The sequence below is a fragment of the Hordeum vulgare genome, chromosome 2H (assembly GCF_904849725.1).
Source record: "Hordeum vulgare subsp. vulgare chromosome 2H, MorexV3_pseudomolecules_assembly, whole genome shotgun sequence".
NCBI classification, from domain to species: Eukaryota; Viridiplantae; Streptophyta; class Magnoliopsida; order Poales; family Poaceae; genus Hordeum; species Hordeum vulgare.
Genome location: NC_058519.1, coordinates 314,037,486 through 314,057,360, shown reverse-complemented (window position 1 = coordinate 314,057,360; position 19,875 = coordinate 314,037,486). Strand labels below are relative to the sequence as shown.

At 53.2% G+C, this 19,875-nt stretch overlaps 1 protein-coding gene across 3 annotated transcripts in view; it reads left to right on the top strand.

Moving 5' to 3' along the window:
* The window catches only part of LOC123426161 (valine--tRNA ligase, chloroplastic/mitochondrial 2), a 56,769-nt gene that overhangs the window by 8,381 nt on the left and 28,513 nt on the right, over positions 1–19,875 (top strand). For all 3 annotated transcript variants that reach the window (XM_045109936.1, XM_045109935.1, XM_045109937.1), the window contains exons 8-15: positions 190–242; positions 5,743–5,810; positions 6,116–6,191; positions 6,463–6,546; positions 7,134–7,282; positions 13,034–13,151; positions 13,242–13,358; positions 13,901–14,121. In XM_045109936.1, the coding sequence (XP_044965871.1) occupies positions 190–242; positions 5,743–5,810; positions 6,116–6,191; positions 6,463–6,546; positions 7,134–7,282; positions 13,034–13,151; positions 13,242–13,358; positions 13,901–14,121 (886 nt within the window). The remainder of the gene's footprint in view (positions 1–189; positions 243–5,742; positions 5,811–6,115; positions 6,192–6,462; positions 6,547–7,133; positions 7,283–13,033; positions 13,152–13,241; positions 13,359–13,900; positions 14,122–19,875) is intronic.

Sequence of the window (19,875 nt, the reverse complement as noted above, 5' to 3'; positions counted from 1 at the left end):
GTGAATTCATGTTGAGGATGGCCTCATGCATGTGATCCCATTCTTATATGATTTTTTCTTGTTGGACAGGGATTTAGGAATTCTTAATCTTTTGATTTGTTCTATTTTTCTTGTTTACTTTTTGAAGTTAGGGACTTACCTTATGTAACTTTGGTATGTATTGGTTGATTCATTGTATTTCCTTTTCAGGATCTTATTTGGTCAACTGGTCTCCTAATCTGCAGACTGCAGTATCTGACTTAGTATGTGAAGAGATTACTTCTTTTTTTACCAAGTACATACATACATATATCTGCACAACTATATATTTTAAACCAAAGGAAAATTGGGTAACTCTGCATGCGAGAGCTGAAACTTCAATAATTCATGGATGATCATATGATAGGAGCAGGGCTCCTACCGGGACGTGGTCTCAGGTTGTAGGGATGGAAGGAGGGCTGGCGAAGCTGGAGGCGCGGGCGACGGCGCAGGGGCGCCGTGATCGCGCTGGGGAGAAGGGCCGCAAGGGCGGCTAGGGTTTTGGGGTCTCGGCAGAAGCCGAGCAATTATAATTGCTACTTCTTATCTCCAGAACGAGTCTTTATATGTGCTTATATAATCCCTGATGTGCTAATAAAAATACGATAAGTTGGGCCAAGCCCCTAACTGCCTGCGCCATTGGGCCTCCTTCGGCTGTAGTGTACGCCGGTCATAACATTTCTCTCCGCCTGCGCAAACAGCTCGTCCTCGAGCTGGAAGTCGGGGAAATGCTGGCGGAACTCCTCGAGTTGCTCCCAAGTGGCGTCCTCCTCCGGAAGGCCTTGCCACTGGATCAACAGACGCCAAGCACCTCGGCTCTGCTGGGCCTTCAAAAGACGACCGTCGGCGGTTGGGGGAAGAGCCGGCGGCGGCCGGGTCGCCGCGGAAAGGCTTCAACAACCCCACATGGAAGACGTTGTGGATGCGAGCGCCCGGTGGCAGCTGAAGTCGGTAGGCGACGTTGTCGATGCGCTCCAACACTGGAAACGGCCCGACGTAGCGAGGGCCTAGCTTGTGCTTGGCTCGTGGGTCCAGCGACTGCGTGGTGCAGTGGAGAAGCCGCAACCACACCCAATCCACCCACCGCAAACTCCGCCTCGCGGTGGTGGGCGTCGTAGTATTTCTTGGACAACTGTTGAGCTTGGAGAAGACGCTGGCGCACCTCGGCAAGGATCTCATCCCTGCCGCGAAGAAGGTCGCCCGCTGCCTCAGTTTGGGCTGTGCCCGGTTGAAATGGCAGAATGGATGTCAGGGAGCGACCGTAGACCACCTCGAATGGTGTGGCACGCAGGGCGGAGTGGTAGGAGGTGTTGTAGCAATACTCCGTCCAGGCAAGCCAGTCCACCCAGGCGCGTGGGCGATCACATGTAACACAACGTAAGTACATAGCAATCACCTTGTTGACCACCTCGGATTGACTGTCGGTCTGTGGGTGGAACGCCATGCTTAGACGCAATTTTATGCCCGCCATTTGGAAAAGATCGCGCCAGACATGGCCGGTGAACATCGGGTCATGGTCGCTGACGATCGAGGAGGGAAACTCGTGGAGGCGGACGATGCCGTTGAAGAAGGCACGCGCGACGGAGGTGGCGGTTTAGGGGTGGCCGAGCGCGATGAAATGCGCGTACTTGGAGAAGCGGTCGACCACCGTGAGGATGACAGACTTGCCGCCCACCTTGGGAAGGCCCTCGATAAAATCCATGAAGATGTCGGTCCAGACCTGAGAGGGCACCTCAAGGGGCTGGAGCAGTCCCGTCGGCTGCAGTGTCTCCGTCTTATTGCGCTGGCAAGTCACACATGACCGCACCCAGTCTTACACCAGCGCACGGTTGCCGGGTATGTAGAAGTCTGCTCGGAGGCGGTGAAGGGTCTTCTGCACACCCTAGTGGCCCGCCGAGTGTGCCAACAGATTGGTCTGGTGGCGTAGATCGCCGTGATCCGGCACAAAGAAGCGCCGCCCGTGCAGGAGCAAACCATCGTCCAGGCGCCACGACTCTTGCAATTCGCCCGCCTCGAGGCCCTGACGAGGTGCTGCGCGTCCGAGGCGGTCGCCTTGGCTTGGCGGATGTCGTCGAAGAATGTGAAGGAGGGCCCGAAGTTGATGCAAACGGCAGCCCACTCGGTGTTGACGGCGCCCGTGTCAAGGTCGGCGTCGCGGCGGGGCAGCGCGTCCACCACGGTGTTGAGGCGACCCGGCCGCTACTCGACTGTGAAGTCGAACCCGAAGAGCTTGCTGATCCACTGGTACTGCGGAACGGTGGACAGGCGCTGGTCCAACAGGAACTTGAGGCTGTAGTGATCCGTGCGAATAAGGAACGACCGTCCCCATAGATACGGCCGCCAGTGGCGCACCGCCTGCACCAAGCCGATGAGCTCCTGCTCGTAGGCCGCGAGCTTGTGATGGCGCACGACGAAAGGCCGGCTGAAGAACGCGAGAGGTCCCATGCCCTGTTGAAGGACGGCGCCAAACCCCACGCCCGAGGCGTCGCAGTCCACCGTGAATAGCTTGTCGAAGTCAGGCATCTGGAGGACCGGCCCCGTAGTGAGCGCCTGCTTGAGTGTCTGGAAGGCCTCGACTGCGTCGGTGTCCCAGGCGAAAGCGTCGCGGCGCAACACGCGCGTGAGCGGTGCCACGATTAGGCCGAACTACTTGAACTTCCGGTAGTAGCCCAGGAGTCCCAGGAAACCACGTAGGTCCCGTGGCGAGTGCGACGTCGGCCAAGTCGCGACGGCCGCGACCTTGTCGTCATCCATGGCGACGCCCTCTGCCGAGATGACGTGGCCGAGATACGCGACGGACGTCGTGCTGAACGAGCACTTCGAGCGCCTGAGGTGCAGATGGTGCGTCCGAAGCTTGTCGAGGACGATGGCTACGTGTTGCAAGTGCTTCGCCAGGACGAGCTGTAGATGAGGATGTCATCGAAGAAAACGAGCACAAACCGCCGCAAGTAGGGACGGAGGACGTCGTTCATCAGGGCCTGAAACGTCACCGAAGCATTTGCGAGGCCGAAGGGCATCACCAAGAACTTGAAGTGGCCGTGATGTGTGCGAAAGGCCGTCTTTGTGACGTCGTCCGGGTACATCTGCACCTGGTGGTTGCCGGAGCGGAGGTCGAGCTTGGTGAAGAAGCATGCCCCGTGGAGCTTGTCCAGGAGTTCCTCAACGACAGGTATCAAAAATTTGTCCTTGGACGTCTTGGTGTTAAGAGCACGGTAATCGATGCAGAAGCGCCACGAGTCGTCGGCCTTGCGAACGAGGAGCACCGGCGCCGAGAACGGCGAGGTAGTCGGCCGGATGATGCCCTGGGCGAGCATGGCTGCGCACTGCTGCTCCAGCTCGTCCTTCTGCATCTGGGCGTAGCGGTATGCTCGCACGGCGACGGGTGTGGTGCCCGGCAGCAGGTGAATGCGGTGGTCGTTAGGCCCGGACTGGTGGAAGGCCCCGTAGCTCGTCGAAGAGGTCGTTATGCCGCTGCAAAAGGCGAGCCAACAAGGGTAGCGCGGGGTTGATGGAGGTCGCCGTCAACTGGGGCTGGGGGCCTGCTGGGTCAGCGTCACCCACGCCCTCCCACCGGACGCGGCGATCCATGCGCCAGAAGATCATCGTCATGACGTCGAAGTCCCAAAGGATGCAGTCAAAGCAGCCCATGTTGACGCCGACGCACGTGATGGCGAAGTGCTCGTCGCCGATGATGAGGGGAACATGCCGAGCAATGCCCTGACAGTGGAGGCGATCATCGTTTGCAACGGTAACCCGGAGCTGCTCCTCGCCGGTCGATTGGATCGGCAGGTGGCGCATGGTGGACCCTGGCAGAACGTTATGGGTGGAGCCCGTATCCAGCAGGGCTAGAAGGCGCTCTCCGTTGATCGCCACCGGCAACAACATCGTCTTCTCCGTCCGGATACCCGCAAAAGCGTTCGCGGGCCCTGGGGCGACCTCCGCGTCAAGTGGGGCGGTCAGGTCGCCGAGCCCGGCAATGGCGGCGTCGAGGTAGTCCGCAGCTTCCAAGTAGAAGAGTCGTGGACAAACGTGGCCTGGAACGTAGGGCTTGTCACAGTTGTAGCACAACCCCTGACGACGGCGCTCGAGTTGTTCAGCCAGTGTGAGCCGACGGAACGAACGCGCCGCGGCCGCAGCGTTGGGCGCCGCGGAGCCTGGGCAGGACGTCCTGGTGCGGCAGGTGGCGGCCGGGGGGCCAGGCAAGCGGCCCGGGCGGTGGCGCCTGTTGCATGGCCATCGTACAATGCTCGAAGGCTCGGGCATAGTACATGGCCGTCTGTAGGTTCCGTGGCCCGCACATTTCTACGTCCACGTGGATGTGGTTCGGCAGACCGCCCACGAAGAGCTTGGCCCGCTGGCGTGCCGAGACGCTGGGGGCGTGGCATGCCAGCGCCTGGAAGCGGTCGGCGAAGTCTTGCACCGTGGAGAGAAAAGGCAAGCGCCTAAGCTCCGCCAGTCGGCTCCCGCGTATCGGCGGTACGAAGCGCAAGAGGCACAACTCACGGAATCGCTCTCATGATGGCATGCCGCCCTCGTCCTGTTCGAGGGCGTAGTACCACGTCTGGGCTGCTCCTCGGAGGTGGTACGAGGCCATCCAGGTGCGGTCGGACGCGAGCGTGCGCTGCCCCTTGAAAAATTGGTCGCATTGGTTGAGCCAATTCAGGGGGTCCACGGTGCTGTCGTAGGTGGCGAACTCCAGCTTGGAGAATGTCGGCGGTGGCTGGGCATGGATGGTGGCCTGGTGCGCCCCCTCCGCGCTGAACATCGAGGACAACGGAGCTGAGTATGTGGGCATCAGTGTGCCGCCGTGGAATAGGGTACCGTCCACGCCGTCGTATGGGCCGGCGACATTGGTGGGTCCGCCGTACTGCATGAACGGGAGCGACGCCGCTGGCGGCGGCACGTGCGGTTGGCCCGAGGCCGTCGTGTAGACCGGCCCTAACCCGGCGAGCCAGGCCGGCAACGGGGATGGCGACGGGGCAAACCGGACCTGGTGGATGGGCACCCCCGGGCCCGAGGTCGGCGGGGGCGGTGACTGCAGCCGCGGTTGCTGCGGCACCATGGTGGGGGCGAAGGGGACTGGCGATGGCTGGGCATAGGGTCTCGAGAGGAAGGTGCGGGTGCCCGCAACTGCTTGACCGAGCTCCCCGAGCGCAGTCGTCATCTCCTCCGGTGTGAAGACGAGGGCGGCGGAGCCCGGCGGCGTCCAGGCGGCAGATGTGATCGCCCCCGGCAAAGCCGGCGCGTTTGCCGTGGTGAGCTGGGGCGGTGTAGTGGTGACTGGCGGTGGGCTGAGAAGTGGACATGATCGCACCCGAGACAGCTGATACTAGATTGAAAGGAGCAGGGCTCCTATCGGGACGTGGTCTTAGGTTGTAGGGATGGAAGGAGGGCTGGCGAAGCTGGAGGCGTGGGCGACGGCGCTGGGGCGCCGTGATCGTGCTGGGGAGAAGGGCCGCAGGGGCGGCTAGGGTTTTGGGGTCTCGGCAGAAGCCGAGCAATTATAATTGCTACTTATCTCCAAAACGAGTCTTTACATGTGCTTATATAATCCCTGACGTGCTAATAAAAATACAATAAGTTGGGCCAACCCCCTAACTAAGTTGGGCCAAGCCCCTAACTGCCGGCGCCATTGGGCCTCCTCCGGCTGTATGTACGCCGGTCATAACATCATACATGAGCCAACCAAAGATTTTGATTCTATAATGCTTTGTCTTATTATAGGAAGTTGAATACTTTGAAGAACCTGGCTATTTGTACTATATGAAGTATCGTGTTGCTGGTGGATCGAGGTACATATTTTTACATTCTTAATCATGCTCGTCTAACATCTAATAATTATTCGATGAGAATTATCATTACATAATCAATGATGTTGTCAGACATATTGCTGACTGTATTTACATCCAAGTGTGCTTGTGTTACCACCAGTTCTTCTTTATTTTGGTACTCTCTTGTGATGTTTAAGTGAACATTTTTCATGAGAATGAGTATCGTGATATGCACTATATATTTCATTCTAACACGAGGAATCCAGTAATATGATTGCCACAGTCTAATGCTTAACATTGCTTACATATTGAAATTTGTGGGGCAGGGATGATTTTATGACTATTGCGACAACACGACCTGAGACTCTATTTGGTGATGTTGCGGTTGCTGTTAACCCAGAGGTATTGCGACAACACGACCTGCGACTCTGCAGTGAAATATAAGTAGTACTTCCTTGGTCCCAAAATAATTGTCTCAACTTTAAGTATAACTTTGTACTAAAGTTAGTACAAAGTTGAGACACTTATCTTGGGACACGGAGGGAGTACGTCCTAAGACATTTTGTTGTGTTCTGTTGCAACCTATCCTATAACTGCATTGAGCTATTTTATTTCTCAAAGAAATTGGATTTAGTAAACTATCTTTATTTTAATTTACTAATTGACAATGCAGGATCAGCGCTATGCAAAATATGTTGGAAAATTGGCTATTGTACCCTTAACATTTGGGCGACATGTTCCTATCATTGCTGATCGGGTAAGAACAAAACTATTGCTTTCTTTAGTATTTTGTATATTTCTAGCAATTTCAGAAAGGACATCTGTGAGATTAATAAAATGAAGCAATGCAGAAGCACCACATTCACCAGTCAGGGTGTTCTCTCGTCATATTTATTGTGTTATAACTTATCATGCCGCTTGCACATGCAAAGTTTACGCTATCATTTGTCAGTTGAAGTAAGGAAAACATTTATTCATCAATTCATGTAGTTTTTAAGGAAAACATTTATTCATCAATTCATGTAGTTACCTACTTCACCAGTGTGACTGTTTTTGTGGCTAAGGCAAAATTTTGCCTCCCAAGCTGGCTTTTCCCTTTGCTTGATGTACATACATGCATTCTTTTGTGCAAGTTTTTCATACTTACAGGCCCAAATTCAAAATATTTTTCCTGTGTCCACATATGGTTTCTCCCTGGCTAAAAAACTTATTTCGTTGTAGTAATTGGGTCAACTTTTTTCGAGTTGCAGTTGAGGGAGTGCTAAAAGGGTGGCAAGATAGTTTTCCTTGCATAGACTTTGCATGACTCTTGTTAATAGTAACCATCGTTTCTATGATTTACAGTATGTTGATCCAGAATTCGGAACAGGGGTGCTGAAGATTAGCCCTGGACATGATCAGAATGATTATCATATTGCTCGAAAGCTTGGGCTGCCAATTCTTAATGTTATGAACAAAGACGGCACATTAAATGATGTTGCTGGATTATATAGGTATAGTATTTGTAAGGCGATGCATGTGACGGAAAGTTGTTATTTATTCTGTGGTTAATTTATTCATGACTTGCAATTTCAGCTGCTTACAAACACATTTATGTTATCATATGTTTGATAGGAGCTGGCCTCCTACCAGGGCGTATGCGTAGGTTATACGGGTGGCTAGTGGGTTCGCGAGGCTGTGGGGGCGAGCGACGGCGCTGCGGCGCCGCGATCGCGAGATGGAGAAGGCCGCAGACGGCGGCTAGGGTTTAGGGTTTCCCGGCAGAAGCCGAGCAAATAAGTTTGCTTCTTCTTAATCTTAGAATAGGTCTTTACATGAGTATATATAATCTCAAATATGATAACTGGGCTAAGCCCCTAATTACTGTTGGGCCGACGGCGGCTATAAGTAGCCCCGGTCATAACATCTCTCCCCGCCTGCGCAAACAACTCGTCCTCGAGCTGGAAGTCTGGAAACTGCTGGCGGAACTCCTCGAGCTGCTCCCAAGTGGCGTCCTCCTCAGAAAGGCCTTGCTACTGAATCAGAAGTCGCCAAACTCCACGGCTCAGCTGAGCCCTCAACACCTTCTGGGGACCTGGAAGTAGTCGACCGTTGGCAGCTGGCGGCAGGACCGGCGAAGATGCCGGTGGCACGCCGCGGAAAGGCTTGAGCAGGCCCACATGAAAGACATCATGGGTACGGGCGCCCGATGGCAACTGTAGCCGGTAGGCGACGCTGCCGACGCGCTCGACCACCGGAAATGGCCCGGCGTAACGCGGCCCGAGCTTGTGCTTGGCGCACGGGTCAAGCGACTGAGTGGTACGGTGGAGAAGGCGCAACCACACCCAATCGCCTACCGCAAACTCTGCATCTTGATGATGGGCGTCATAGTAATTCTTGGACAGCTGTTGTGCTTGGAGAAGACGTTGACGCACCTCCGCAAGGACCTCATCCCTGCTACGGAGAAGCTCGCTTGCCGCCTCGGTCTGAGCCACACCTTCCTGGAATGGAAGCATGGGCGGTGGAGGTCGGCCATAAACTACCTCGAACGAAGTGGCACGCAGGGCGGAGTGGTAGGATGTGTTGTAGCAGTACTCCGCCCAAGCGAGCCAGTCCACCCAGGCACGTGGACGATCACCTGTAACACAACGTAAGTACATTGCGATTACCTTGTTCACAATCTCTGACTGGCCGTCGGTCCGAGGATGGAACGCTGTGCTCAGCCGCAACTTGAGCCTGCCATCTTGAAAAGATCCCGCCAGATGTTGCTGGTAAACACTGGATCTCTGTCGCAGACGATCGATGAAGGAAATCCATGGAGACGGACTATTCCGTCAAAGAAGGCGCGTGCGACAAATGTGGCGGTGTAGGGGTGGTCCAGTACAACGAAGTGGGCGTACTTGGAGAAACGGTCCACTACCGTGAGAATGGCGGACTTGCCGCCCACCTTGGGAAGACCCTCGATGAAATCCATGAAGATGTCCATCCACACCTGCGAGGGAACGTCAAGGGGCTGCAGCAGTCCTGCCGGCTGCAACCTGGTGGTCTTGTTGCGTTGACAAGTGACGCAAGACCGGACCCAATCCTGCACCAGCGCGCGGTCACCGGGGATGAAGAAGTCGTTGCAAAGGCGGTGGAGCGTCTTCTGTACGCCTTCGTGACCGGCCGAGTGAGCAAGGAGCAGGCTCTGGTGACGGAGGTCGTCGTGGTTCGGCACAAAGAGGCGCCACCCATGGAGTAGGCCGCCCTCCAGGCGCCATGGCTCAGGCAGCGCTCCCTCCTGGAGCTGTTGTCGGAGCAACTCGGCGTCTGCCGCTGTCGCTGTGGCCCGTCGGATATCGTCGATGAAGGCGAAGGAGGGGTCGGAGCGGATGCAGAGGGCAGCTCCCTCGGCCTCGCCGGTGTCAACAGCCTGATCGGAATCGCGGCGGGACAGTGCATCGGCGAAGGTGTTGAGGCGGCCCTGGCGAAACTCAACGGTAAAGTCGAACCCAAAGAGTTTGCTGATCCATTGATGCTGCGGAACGGTGGACATGCGCTGGTCTAACAAGAATTTGAGGCTGTAGTGATCTGTGCGTAACGGCCACCCCCAGAGATATGGCCGCCAGTGCCGTACTACCTGGACCAGCCCGATGAGCTCTCGCTCGTAAGCGGCGAGCTTGTGATGACGTGCAGCGAACGGCCGCATAAGAAAGCGAGGGGCCCTGCACCCTGATGGAGGACGGCGTTGAACCCCACGTCGGAGGCGTCGCAGTCAACAGTGAACAGTCTGCCGAAGTCCGGCATCTGAAGAACCGACCCAGTTGTTAGGGCTTGCTTCAATGTCTGAAAAGCTTTAGCCGCAGCAGCCGCGTAAGTGGAGCCGCAATCAGGCCGAACCCCCGAATAAACTTTCGGTAGTAGTCGGCTAGCCCTAAGAACCCGCGAAGAGCCCGAGGAGATTGCGGCGTCGGCCAGGTGGTGACGATGCCAACCTTGTCCGCATCCATGGCAACACCCGTCGCCGACATGACATGGCCAAGGTAAGCAACAGACGGTGTGCCAAACGAGCACTTCGGGCACTTGAGGTAGAGGTGATGTGCCCGAAGCTCGTTAAGAACGATGGCGATGTGCTGCAAATGCTCGGCCCATGACGAGCTGTAGATGAGTATGTCGTCGAAGAAGACGAGCACAAACCGCCGCAAGTAGGGGCGGAGGACATCGTTCATCAAGGCCTGAAACATCGTCGGGGCATTGGCAAGGCCGAACGGCATGACTAAGAACTCAAAGTGGCCATGATGAGTGCGAAAAGCGGTCTTCGCAATGTCGTCCGGGTGCATTCGGCATTCGCACCTGATGATAGCCGGAACGGAGGTCAAGCTTGGTGAAAAAGCATGCCCCGTGTAGCTTGTCCAGTAGTTCCTCAACAATCGAAATCGGGAACTTATCCTTGGAGGTCTTTATGTTGAGAGCCTGATAGTCAATGCAGAAGCGCCACGTGCCATCCGCCTTACGGACGAGGAGTATCGGTGTCGAGAATGGTGAAGTGGTCGGCCGTATGATGCCATGGGCAAGCATCTCCGCACATTGCCGCTCAAGTTCATCTTTCTGCAGCTGGGGGTAGCGGTACGGACGGACTGCCACGGGAGGTGTGCCCGGCAGCAAGTGGATGCGGTGGTCGTAGGCCCGGGCTGGAGGAAGTCCCTGGGGTGGCTCGAAGAGGTCGCTGTACTGCTGCAGGAGACGGTCCAGTAGGGGTTGGCCCGAGTCGGTAGAGGTGGCCGATAGCTGGGGTTGGGGACTCGCAGCAGAACTGCCCCGCACACCTTCCCAGCGAACGCGGCGGCCCAGGTGCCAAAAGGCCATGGTCATCGCGTCGAAATCCCAGAGAACGGGACCCATGGTGCGTCGGAAGTCGACGCCAAGGATGACATCAAAGCAGCCCAGGTTGAGACCGGCGCATGTGATGGAGAACTACTCGTCACCGATGGCGAGAGGGACATCGCGAGCAATGCCCTGGCAAGGAAGACGGTCACCGTTGGCCATCGTGATCCAGAAGTGCTCCCCTCCCGTCGGATGAAGCGCGAGGCGGCGCATGGCGGCCCCGGACAGAAAATTATGGGTGGAGCCGGTGTCGAGTAGCGCTAGGAGTCGCTCGCCCTTGATGGTGACCGGCAGTAGCATGGTCTTCTCCGTCTGTATACCCGCGAGCGCGTGTAGCGAGACCACGAATGCGTTCGCCGGGGCGGCCTCGACGGCGTCCTCCCCGCCTGGCAGGGCGACCATGACACTGGGAGCGGCGGCGATGGCGTCATACTCGATGTAGTCGGCTGCCTCGAGGTAGAAAAGCCGTGGTCACACGTGTCCGGGGACGTATGGCTCGTCGCAATTGTAACATTGGCCTTGGCAACGGCGCTTGAGTTGTTCGGCCGACGTGAGCAGACGGAACGGGCGCGTCGGAACCGCGACAGTGGTTGCTGCTGCAGCCGGGGCCCGATGAGGCGCAGGAGGTGGCGGCCGAGGCGCCTGGCGAGGGGGCCGCGATGTTGATGCCTGCTGCATGGCCATCGCGCAATGCTCGAAGGTGCAGGCGTAGTACATGGCCTTCTGGAGGTCTTGTGGCCCTCGCATCTCCACATCGACGCGGATGTGGTCGGGCAGACCACCCACGAACAGCTCAACTCGTTGGCGACTCAAGATGCCGGGGCCGTGGCAGGCCAAGGCTTGGAAGCGGTCGGCGAAGTCCTGCACCGTTGAGAGGAACGGCAGGCGTCCCAACTCGGCCAAGCGGCTGCCGCGGACCGGAGGCCCGAAACGCAATAGGCAGAGCTCGTGGAATCGCTCCCATGGTGGCATGCCGCCTTCATCTTGTTCGTGGGCGTAGTACCATGTCCGAGCCACACCCCGCAGGTCGTAGGAGGCGATCCAGGTGCGGTCGGACACGAGGGTCCATTGCCCCCGGAAAATCTGCTCGCGTTGGTTGAGCCACTTCAGAGGGTCGACAGTACCGTCGAAGGTCGCAAACTCGAGCTTGGAGAAGCGCGGCTGCGTGGCGTGAACATCGTACGGAAGTGCACCCTCGGCGCCGGTTGGTGAGGAGGCCGTGGCCGGGAAAGGCTGGCAGCAGGGGCCCTCTCTGGAAGAGGGGGCCGTCGACGTAGGGTACGGGGGTGCCTGAGGACCCGCCATACGGCACGGCCTGGTGCGATAGAACGGCCGGCGGAAGGTGTGGCTGAACCGGGGCAGTCGTGTAGACCGGGCCGATGGAGCCGGCGAGCCACGACGACAGTGGAGACGGCGACGGGGGAACCGTAGTTGGTGGATGGGGACCCTCGGTCCCGATAGCGCTCCCGAGCCGGCAGGCGCGACGCCCTGGAGCGGCCGAGACGGTTGGCGGCGGCCACTGCGGCTGCTGATACGTCGCGGGGGCCGCGAAGGTGCCGGGCGGCGGCTGGCCATAGGGACCTGCGAGGAAGTTACGGATGCCCGCGACCGCCTGCCCGAGCTCCTGAAGTACTGCAGTCATCTCTGCCGCCGTGAAGACGACGGATGCAGCGGCGGGTGGTGGCGCGTCGGTGATCGGCCCTGAGAGGGCCGACGGCGTGGTGGTGACGGGTGGCGGCTGGGAGGCGGTGGGCAGAGGAGCAGACATGATCGGGCCTGAGACAGCTGATACCAGATTGATAGGAGCTGGCCTCCTACCAGGGCGTATGCGTAGGTTATACGGGTGGCTAGTGGGTTGGCGAGGCTGTGGGCGCGAGCGGCGGCGCCGTGATCGCGAGATGGAGAAGGCCGCCGCCGGCGGCTAGGGTTTTGGGTTTCCCGGCAGAAGCCGAGCAAATAAGTTTGCTTCTTCTTAATCTCAGAATAGGTCTTTACATGAGTATATATAATCTCAAATACGATAACTGGGCTAAGCCCCTAACTATGATAACTGGGCTAAGCCCCTAACTATGATAACTGGGCTAAGCCCCTAATTACTGTTGGGCCGGCGGCGGCTATAAGTAGCCCCGGTCATAACAATGTTCGTCTTTGTAAGGTGACTTGAAGTTGCTTTCGAGGTATAACACAATAGGACTTTAGCTGTCTAACACAACTTACTGTTCTAACTTTTTTAAGATTAAAAGGTTGGAAACACAATTTGCGGCATTGAGTTAGTACAATTAGTATAAGAAGTTGATTCAACTACTGCATATGAAAACACAGTAGCTAACAGAGTTGCAGTTTGCCTGGCCTTCTGTATGCAACATGTTGACCTTAATTCCGTTTGCTCCTTTTTTCCCCAGTGGTATGGATCGTTTTGAGGCACGAGAGAAGCTGTGGTCTGACCTTGTTGAGACTAACTTGGCAGTGAAGAAGGAACCCTATACACTTAGAGTTCCCAGATCTCAACGTGGTGGTGAAGTGTGAACCTTTTTCCTATTCTTTCTCGTATTTAAGGGTTGATGATGTTTTTCCATAGGGCTTGATGACCCCACTTCTGTGTGATCCTAGGTCATAGAGCCCTTGATTAGTAAGCAGTGGTTTGTCACAATGGAGCCATTGGCTGAAAGGGCCCTCCATGCTGTTGAAAAAGGGCAACTCACTATTCTTCCGGAGAGATTTGAGAAGGTAAATGCATGGATCTTTCATTCTATTCTCTAGAAAGGTAGTGGCTGAAGAAATGGGCGGTGGATCTTGCCGCGCTTCTCCTGACGGTTACTTCGTAGGCCCATAGCATTGTACCTTGGAGTATTGGCCTGGTCCTGGGATTGTACAAAACCTTTTCCCTATCTGTCTATGCATACTTATACATTTTCTCAAAAAAGAAGGAAAATAAATGTAGTCATCTACTGCTCAGCAGTAAGCACACCTAAAGAGCAGTAACAGAGAACTTAGGCGACAAGGCGGGCAGCGCCTTACAATTTAGCCCCCTTAGGCGCTTAGTTGTCAGGGCGACTAGTGCTCGCTTTAGGTCGCTTTGCTGCCTTAAGAACAACGCTATTGTGACTGGAAGTTTTATCGGGGCTCAGGAAACAATATATATCCCAAAGAAATTGCTCACATATCTACTCATATTTGTGTTAATTATTGTTCCTGCAGAAATGAATTTTGTAATTGTCCTGCCCATTATTTTATCCCTGTTCATTCTTTTGTGTGCCCTGCTGCTGCAGATATATAATAATTGGTTAACAAATATAAAAGATTGGTGTATAAGTAGACAATTGTGGTGGGGCCATCGGATACCAGTCTGGTACATCGTTGGAAAGAAATGTGAAGAAGACTATATTGTTGCCAGAAATGCAGAGGAGGCACTTGCGAAAGCTCAGGAAAAATATGGAAAATCAGTTGAAATATATCAGGATCCTGATGTTCTCGATACTTGGTTCTCAAGGTTTGTCTTCCTCTTCAAAATTGTGTGGTACCAATTGGTTTTCTGCAATATGAATTTGTTGATGGCTTGAATTTCATCATTTGATTTGCACACGAGCATTTTGTGAGCACTTCTTATTTAATTCAGAGCATTACTTAACATTCACCTAATGGAAATACATGCTCCTTCTCTTATTCTGCAATTGAGCACCAGTTCTGTAATACTCCCTCCGTCCCAAAATAAGTGTCGCAAACTTAGTATTAAGTTAGTATAAATTTAGTAATAAAGCAGCGACACTTATTTTGGGACGGAGGGAGTACAATTTTGTTAATGAAAGACTGTAGGGGAGGCCCTGACAGTACACATTTTGTATTAATAGGAAAATATATTCCCATTTCCTGGCAATTTCTTGATGTTCTGTTTTTTCTGGTTGCATCATCAAGATATTTGCGACACTAAAACATTTCAAACCACTTTCATTGTGATTGCTTCTAAAGAATAAATCATCAAGTTCGTCCTGAAATTATTGGCTTTGTTCCTCACCTCTGCTTCTAAATGGTTTCTTAGCCCTCTGTTCGTGGTGCTTGCCATGTGCAACTGCATTAAGCAGGTTAATAGTTAATGTCCTTGTGTGGTCATTCTCACAGCTCAGTGAAGCAGCACAAGGTTGTGGAGGAGCAACTCCGTACAACACAAGTGTTGAAGGAACAACCTCAACGTGCTGTGCTAGATATCGTCTAGAGGCGGAGATAGGGCTGATATGGCAGCAGGAGTTCAATTCAAAACTCCTAGAGCACAAGATCTAGTCCAGGATCTTAGATAAGAAGAACAACCGTTCTATTATAGGTAGTGGGTACATAGTCTGCTTACAAACTAGAGGTGAGGACCTCTATTTATTGGGCTTTGGGAAGCCTTCACACGCTTGTACTTATAGCTGGAACACTCTAGAAAACATTATTTATGCCCTGCTTAGATTAGCGTTTCAGCTCGTTTCTGGACGGTTTGAAATACAGACCCCCTCCCGTCGTTTTAATTCCAGGCAGGAATCAAGAGGTGACCTGTAATTTACACTTGCAGAATAAATACAGGTGTAAAAATTTACGCCCATTCCAAGCAGGGCCTTGGTATTCACCATTCTACTCACAGTTATTTATAACTAGAGAACTTTAGAGACAGTAGGTAGGGTAAAGAAAAGAAAAGAAATACTCCCTCCGTTCTTAAATGTAAGACTTTTTAGAGATTCCACTACGGACTACATACGGAGCAAAATGAGTAAATCTACACTCTACAATATGTCTATATACATCCGTATGTACTCCATAGTAAAATCTCTAAAAGATCTTTTATTTAGGAACAGAGGGAGTACTACACTAGAGTGGAAGTATCTAGAAGTAGCCAAACAGATGTGGCATGTGATTTTCCTTTTCTTTTTTCTCAACTATTGTTTCTCATCATTCTCCCTTCGTTGTTTGGAACTCGCCTCGAGTTATCTTCATAGAGCGCTTTTACGGATGGTAGGGAGTCAAGTACGCAACATTGAAAGTGTTGGATATACCCATGTCGCTTGGAAGATCTATCACATAAGCATTATCATTTATCTTCCTCATGATAGAGAAGGGCCCATATCTTTAACGCCATGAAGCAACAGGAACATGCAAAGGTATGTATAACCATGTGTTCTGGACTTGGCCTTCACAGGTTTGACATATAGGGCATCGTTGAACAAACTTTCCAGCATCTCTCTTTAGTTGTGGCCAAAAGTAGCGAGCTTCCATGTTAACGATAGTCTTATCGCCTCCAACATGGCCACTAAGGGTGTGTTTGGTTTCTATCACGAAGCGGAATGGCACGGGTCGGTTCCATCCCGAGGGACGGTTCCTGTTTATAGATTGGCGAAGGAACTAGAATGCATCGATTCTAGAGAACGACATATTCCTTATTTATGCCGAACCTGGGCGTTTCTTTGAATCGGCCGGACCACGTGGAACGCCTCACTCGCGGCTCTCTCCCCTTCTCCCCGACTCACCCACTCGACGCCCCAGCCACCGACGACCTGTGCCCTCCTCTCTCCCTCGATGGCCATGGCGGCGGCCGGAAGTGCAGCCTCGCCGGCGTCTCCCTCCCCTTGTCCCCTCCTCCCCCACCTTGACCAAGGATCTGGCGGAAGAAGGAGGCGAGCACTCTGCTCCATGGCGGGAGATCCCATCGATGGAAGGAGGCCCTGAGGCCATGATGCCGCGGCGCTCGCGCGACACACTGGGAAACGCCGCGCGGCCGCTCTTGACAGAGCAGACGCTCCAAGCGTTGGCCTTGATGGAGTAGGCGATCCACGCACCGCCGTACGTGAGGAGGCGCAGCCGCGCAGCTGTGCCGTATGCGTGTGGCGTGGTGACAGGAAGACTGCCGCTGTTGATCTTGTGGGTTGGGTGAGCAGGACTGCGGTCAAACTGGACTAGCAAGCTGCATTTTTTGCTTGTAGCAATCAGATCAGATGCAGACGTTGGTATTTTGGTAGTTACTGTTGATCTTGTGTTTAACTCTGATACTCACATCGCCGTTTTGGAATAGTACAGTTCAATATTTATCTGTCTTTGACCGAAATCCAATCCAATTCATGATGTCTGAACAAACCATTTAATTCCATCTGATAAACCAAACGCCAAAATGTAACCATTCCATTCCTTCGAATTGTCATTGCCGAACACAAAGACGGAACCGGCCCGTTCTAGTGGAATGAAACCATGTCATTACATTCCACTTCGTTCTCGAATCAAACACACTATAAGATCACTTGAATGGAGCTCTCTAACCTTTTTGTCAAGTAGAGAACTTCTTGGAATGCACAGATATCCATCGTGCACCAAATAGTCATCACCTAACGGCTGGCCCCTTGTGTGCTTTACCCAAATATGGCCAAAGTCTTCGTCATCCTCATACAACTCCTTTATTTGATCCATGCCTGAAAGTTCAGCCTTAAAAGAAGTCAAGAGGCTTGCACGATGATTCAAAGCATCGGCTACTCGGTTAGTCGTTCTAGATTTATGCACAATGAGATAGTTAAAGCTCTCCAGATATGCTGCCCATCTTGCTAGCATGCGATCAACATGCTTTTGATATCTAAAATGCTTCAAGGATTGATGGTAAGTGTAAACGACAAACTCTTTAGGCAGCAAATAGACTTCCCAAGTTTTCAAAGCTCTTGAAACAACATACAACGGGCTTCCTTTCTTGAGATAGGACAACTCCAATGCCTACTCCACTTGCATCACAGCCCAACTCAAAAGTCTTGTTGAAATTGTTAGGAAATATGCAACTTGTATTTCCAGGAGGCCATAGGCCAGTATATATACATGTACATGTGTGTAATATGCAGAATACCCCTTATACAATAGGGTAAATATGAAAGGTTACATGGCTACATATATAGTACTCTAACACCCCCCCTCAAACTCATGGTGGAGTAACAACACTGAGTTTGGAGAGATAGAAGCCATGCTGTGCTCTAGTCTAGACCTTCGTCAGAAAATCCGCCAACTATAACTCAGAAGGCACATACCGAAGAGCAATAACTTGATCCTGCACACCAGCGCGCACATAGAAAGCATCAACACCTATATGCTTGGTGAGCTCATGCTTCACAGGATCGCGCGCAATGCTAATAGCACCTGTACTGTCAGATAAGAGCAGAGTAGGTGTAGTGACAGAAACACCAAAATCCTGAAGCAACCATCGTAACCAAGTCACCTCTGCCGTCAAAAGGGCCATAGCTCGCAACTCATCCTCTGCACTCGAACGGGAAACCGCGGTCTGTTTCTTCGTCTTCCAGACAATGAGAGAACCACCAAGAAAAACACAATAAGCAGAAAGTGAACGGCGGTCTGAAGGATTGCTAGCCCACGTAGCATTCAAATAGGCCTGAAGCTGTAAAGAACTGGAGCTAGGAAAGAATAGACGGTGAGAGATCGTGCCCCGAAGATATCGGAGAACACGAAGGAGGTGACTATAGTGAACCGAGGTGGGTGTGGAGACAAACTGACTCAGAATATGAACCGGATAAGAGATATCCGGACGAGTGACAACTAGATAGACAAGACTGCCAACAAGATGACGATAACGCGTCAGATCAGGCAGGGGGTCACCGCCAGTATCATGGAGGTGAACATTGAGCTCCATGGGAGTCTCAACAATGCGCTCGGCAGTAAGAGCAGCACGAGCAAGAAGATCCTGGATATACTTTTCCTGGGATAAAAAAAAGCCATCAGAGGTAGAAGAGACTTCAATCCCAAGAAAGTAGCGAAGAGGTCCAAGATCGGACATAAGAAACCGCTCACTAAGACGGGCCTTTACAAAGGCAATATAATCGGGGTCATCACCAGTGATGATCATGTCATCAACATAGAGAAGAAGAAGAGTCCGACCACGAGGAGAAAGGTGGACAAACAATGCCGGATCATGAGCACTTGCTGAAAAACCAGTGACAGTCACCACAGAGGCAAAACGCTCAAACCAGGCACGGGGGGCTTGCTTAAGGCCATAGAGAGAGCAACGGAGACGACATACCGTGCCAGCAGGAACATAATACCCAGGTGGTGGCTGCATGTACACCTCCTCACGCAGCTCACCATTAAGAAAGGCATTCTTAACATCAAGCTGAGAGACATACCAGTGGCGTGCGGAGGCCACGACAAGAAGTGTACGAATAGTGGTCGTACGGGCCACAGGAGCAAAAGTCTCGTCGTAATCACGACCATGCTCCTGCTGAAAGCCACGAGCCACAAGACGAGCTTTGTAACGCTCAAGAGAACCATCGGAGCGAGTCTTAACCTTGTAGACCCACTTACAAGTGATGGGACGGATACCGGGAGGAAGAGAAACAAGATCCCACGTACCAGTGCGTTCAAGAGCAGCAATCTCCTCTGCCATCGCAAACTGCCATTCAGGATGAACAACATCCTGCCGATAAGAAGTCGGCTCAAGAACAACAGCACCAGCGGTGGGAAATCCAAGGCGATCAACAGGCGGACGAGGACGAGGACGCAAGCCATAGGTAGGCTGAGACGAGGAGGCCGACACATCCGCAGAGGCATCCACATTACGTGAACGACGAGTGAAATACTGAGGAAAAGATGGAAGAATACAAGGAGGTATCGCCGAGGTAGAATCGGGGGGGGGGGGGGGTGGAGACGAAGAAGTCACTTGAGATGAAGGTGCAGAATCCGGTGACATGCTAGGTGAGGAAGTCGTGGGAGATGGTGGCGGCAAATCGGCAAGAGGTGGCGAAGCAGAGGTAGGAGAACGAATAGACAAAGGCTTGATGGGGGTGATAGGTGTGTCAGGAAAAGTGAGGAAAGAGATATCCTCCATTGAAAAGGTTGAGGAAAATGGGCGCGGGTAGTAGGGGTGAGACTCGTCAAAAGTCACATCCCGAGAAATACGCATGCGACGACCGATAGGATCCCAACAACGATAGCCCTTATGCTCATCACTATAGTCTAAGAAGACACACTCAACAGACTGAGCGATCAGTTTGGTGCGTTCGCGAGGGCCAAGAAGAACATAGCAAACACAACCAAACAAACGAAGCGTCGAGTAATCAGGAGAATGATCAAAGAGACGCTCGAAAGGAACGCCACCCTACAAAGCAGTGGATGGCTGAAGGTTGATAAGATAGGTGAAAGTGGAGACAACCTCAGCCCAAAAGTGAGGCGGAAGAGAGGCGACGATCATAATCGCACGAGCCGTCTCAAGAAGGTGACGATGCTTGCGCTCAGCCAC